Source organism: Trypanosoma equiperdum, assembly GCF_001457755.1.
Source record: "Trypanosoma equiperdum strain OVI genome assembly, contig: ctg_1971, whole genome shotgun sequence".
Lineage (NCBI taxonomy): Eukaryota > Euglenozoa > Kinetoplastea > Trypanosomatida > Trypanosomatidae > Trypanosoma > Trypanosoma equiperdum.
This window is the reverse complement of record NW_027124028.1, coordinates 11,024-14,734: the sequence shown is the minus strand read 5'-3', so window position 1 is coordinate 14,734 and position 3,711 is coordinate 11,024. Positions and strand designations below refer to the sequence as shown.

Here is a 3,711-nt window from a genome sequence, read left to right as displayed (position 1 = left end):
CAGTTGAGCAGTTTGCACTTCCTGTTTCTGCTGATCGGGTGTTGGCGCGTGTGCTTGCCAAACTGAAGGGGATATTTGCTGTTGCTCGGTGAATGGTGAGGGTTGCAGTGCAGCAGCTGCTGGAACAAGTTTGTTGTCGAGCTCACTTTGTTTGTGCTCTATACAATAATGGGGTGCAAAGTGCAAGAGAAACTGGTGAAGCTTCTCCAATGAAGAAGAGTTCATCATGGTGTCCACATGCGCAGTCGCGTGGCTGGTGTAGCCTTCCATCCCATCGACTAAATCGAGCTGTCTACGTACATTATTCGTGCTGCTTGTTCTTTCAAGGGAGGCGTCTTCAAGCGTTTCCACCTCTGTAAATCCTGCTAACGTACCGCTCTCGAAGAAATCATTAACATCCCGAGTTGTGTGAGGAGGTAAAGAACAGGTAGGAGGTTTGCTCTTCGCTTCTTCGCACAAATTTCGTATTCCAGTAAGGCGGAAAAAATGCTGACGAATAGTCACAAGCTGCTTATCCGCGAATGAAGCAGTGTTGTTGTCCACGCAGACGACATGGTAGACCCGCAGCGCCTCACTGCCTTCATTGCCATCCCCAGCTCCCGTGGGTTGTCGCTTCACTGATGGGATGGCGACGTATCCCATTGCATACACTACCTGTCGGTCGCACGCGCCAGCAGCAGGAATTTCAGTGCTTTGAATACCATTCTGCACGTAAACAACATTTATGTTGTCTGTCAGCTGGTATAAACGCCATCGGTGTGCCTCGTCGGGTTGCAAGAGTGCGTTAGATGTTAGAATGCAGGCATCCTGCTTGGGAGCAGAATGAGACAGTTGCTTGAAATGTATGTGAACGGTATCCTCACCCTTTTGTGAGTGGAGGAGCTCTACTTTCTCTACACTCGGGTCGTACCTGTGCAACTGCATCGGGTCGCTCACTAATCGGCGGAAAATATCCAGAGAACATGCGATAGTTGTCGCGAAACGGTAAGCCTTTAGAAAAGCCGGTGCAGGAAAGCAACATCGTGCTTCGCATTCCTCCACCGTGCATCCTTCATGTTGAAGGACCAAACGCCACGCGGCTGAAGCATGCAGGGCAAACAATGTTTGAAATACACGGCCTGGAGCAGAGGATGGGTTGTCCCCTTGTAACACTACATCTGATGGCTCCTCAACGAGAGGATTGGGCTCGCGTGTGTTTTCGGCCCCAACGGAGTGTGCATTTGGCGTTTCTTGTGGCCGCTGATTCTCCCAGATGACAGGTTCCGTGAGAGGGCCACCTGTGTTAAGCCACTCAAGCATTTGGCATAAGTTCCGCACACAGACCATTTTTGTTATGCACCGGTCAACCATCTTTGGAGTACGATCTCCTGGTGCGTGAACGAACACCACTCGAACGAGTGGCCCTGGTATTTCATAGGCGATAAAGGCAGATAAGTGAAAGCGCATACGCACATACGGCGGCGAAGGAGGTGTCTTGGGGTGCTCAGCACTCTTCATAGCGTAAACGAATATCGTTGACGAGGGTTGTGGCACGTGGCCCCGGCGTTTATCGTCACGAAGGCTTGCCACAAACTTGCACAAGGGATTGTTTTCGGTGGTGTTCTCCGGCACTTTGTACGCCGCCGTTATATGCACGGCAACCACATCACATGGAGGATCGCCTGCGTATGCGGTGTGAAACAACTTTGTCTTGTTATCTCTTTCAATGATATCGCAAAACATGACGTTGTCCTCGCAGTATCGCACGCTTCGTGGCGCTGTGATGAACGTGGCAAAGGTCCTAAGGCTACAAGGTACCGTCGTCGTCACTTTTACCATATTTTGGGTAGCTGAGTTCGGGTTGTGTCCATCGGCTGCATTTCCTCCACCAGGAGTTGGATAGGGGTTTGGGGCGACGTATACATTGCATAGCGCCTTTGTATAACCGGTGGCAAGTTTCCAGAAATCAGCATATGAACCCAACAATAGCGCCTCCTGCAAGATCGCATCGCAGCCACCGGGAGCCATCTTGTGCAATGGTTTTTCCTTCCTTCCCTCCCCTTCCTCCCCTTTAATATTTTCTTTTTTGAACTGTGCACTCATTTTGTCGTTATTATCTATACCCGAATTCTATTGCCTGTGTCTATACCGAACAAACAGGGCACACCGCCCTGCCTGGACAAGCACAGTTAGTCAAAGGAAGCTGGAACAGAGAGGAAATCCAAAGTGCTGCAGCCTAAATAGAGCTCCCCCGCTGGCCCCTCGGTTGTCGTCGCTCTTGCTACACCCGGGAACACACTATTTTTTTCTTTGAACGTCCGTAACGGGCGCAGAAAATGCGAAGTTTAAGGGATCCAAGAATAAGTAGGGGAAAGTGATAAGAGTACTCAGAAAACTGGGCAAACTTGTACAAGTACGCGTTGGAAGGAACAACATAAAACCTAACATGCAACAATTATGGAGTAAGACGAGAGGGGTTAGGGATAGCCCTGAATTGTGTTGTTAAGGCCGTTCCTGCTGCTTGCCCTGGACGCTGGTTTAAAAGCATCGAAATAAAGAGAGAAATGCCACTGTGACACCGACTACTTTTGTGTCACGTCTTTTTGTAATTCCCAGTGAATCGCGCGTAATTTGAATACGACCTTCCCACCTTCGACGCCACTACGCCCCAGGAGGGAAGTTGCTGCTGCCGCCTTTCCTCTTGCATTAGTCGGGCGTGGAGGCCCTTCTCCTCGAGACTCATATCCGCGAAGTAAGCAGGAACCTCACCATCGAGAGCGGTTGGTTCCCACTCCTTCTTCCGGTGACCTCCCCGCCCGCGGCTGTTCCCGCCGGTAGTTGTCCCAAACAGCCGCTCTGTCATGTTAAAGCCACCAGAGTTCGCCCCCGTCCCCGAAGCTCGCTCCTTCAGCCCTTGACGCTTCTCATGCCGCATGACATATTGCACCCGCTGTTTGAACTGCGCGTTCTGCAGGCGCCGCTCCACAAATGTTGGGGCCTTCCCTAGTGTACGAGCCACTTGGCGTATCGTCGCGCCGCCGCGTATCATACGGTAGATCGTTACGTCCTCCTCGAACGAAAAAAATTTACTGTGGCTGAACGGGTGATTTGCGGGGTTGCGGAGCTCCTCCTCGCTCACGGACCCGGCTCCCATCATTGTCATAGCACGCCACTCGAGCGTCGACTTCATGTCCCACCTGTCACCGTCCGCAAAATCATCCGGCACCCTTCGCCGTCGTCGTCCAGACTTAGGGGAGAACCGACCACCATTTGCATTTTCTACAGTGTCGCCTGGTTTTGTTTCCTTGTCTTCATCCGCCGTACCTGACGTACTGGCGGCCTTTGGGTTTAAAGCGCCGCTGCTCTGAAGCATCTCATACGCTGTGTTGATAATCTTCATCTTCTGATCATCACCACTGCTGATATCTGGGTGATGGAGCCGCGCAAGTCTCAGATACTGTGCTCTTACTGCCTCGCTACTGATATTCGCGCTGTTGGTGTCCAATCCTAGTACACGGAGAGCAGCTGCGATATCCTTTGGCGTTGCCAGTGCTGCACGGAGGGTTTGGTTGAAACGAAACATTCGGCTATGATATGTACTACGGTACCCTCTGCTTCAGTAGCCGCCCCGCTAAAGAGTGAGGATGAGGCAAGGCAACCCAACAGAAGTAAAAGGAATGAGGTAAAGGTAACATCTAAACGGTGCACAAATGCACATGCGTACGGGTATTG

General features: G+C 51.4%; 1 protein-coding gene across 1 annotated transcript; it reads right to left on the bottom strand.

The window, feature by feature from the left end:
• Positions 1-2,572: 2,572 nt before the first annotated feature.
• Positions 2,573-3,562, bottom strand: TEOVI_000580200 (DnaJ domain containing protein, putative; the record flags this gene model as incomplete). The annotated part of the gene is made up of 1 exon (XM_067223800.1): positions 2,573-3,562. The coding sequence occupies one exon, from the start codon at positions 3,560-3,562 to the stop codon at positions 2,573-2,575; it is 990 nt and encodes a 329-aa protein (XP_067079901.1).
• Between the last annotated feature and the right edge of the window lie 149 nt (positions 3,563-3,711).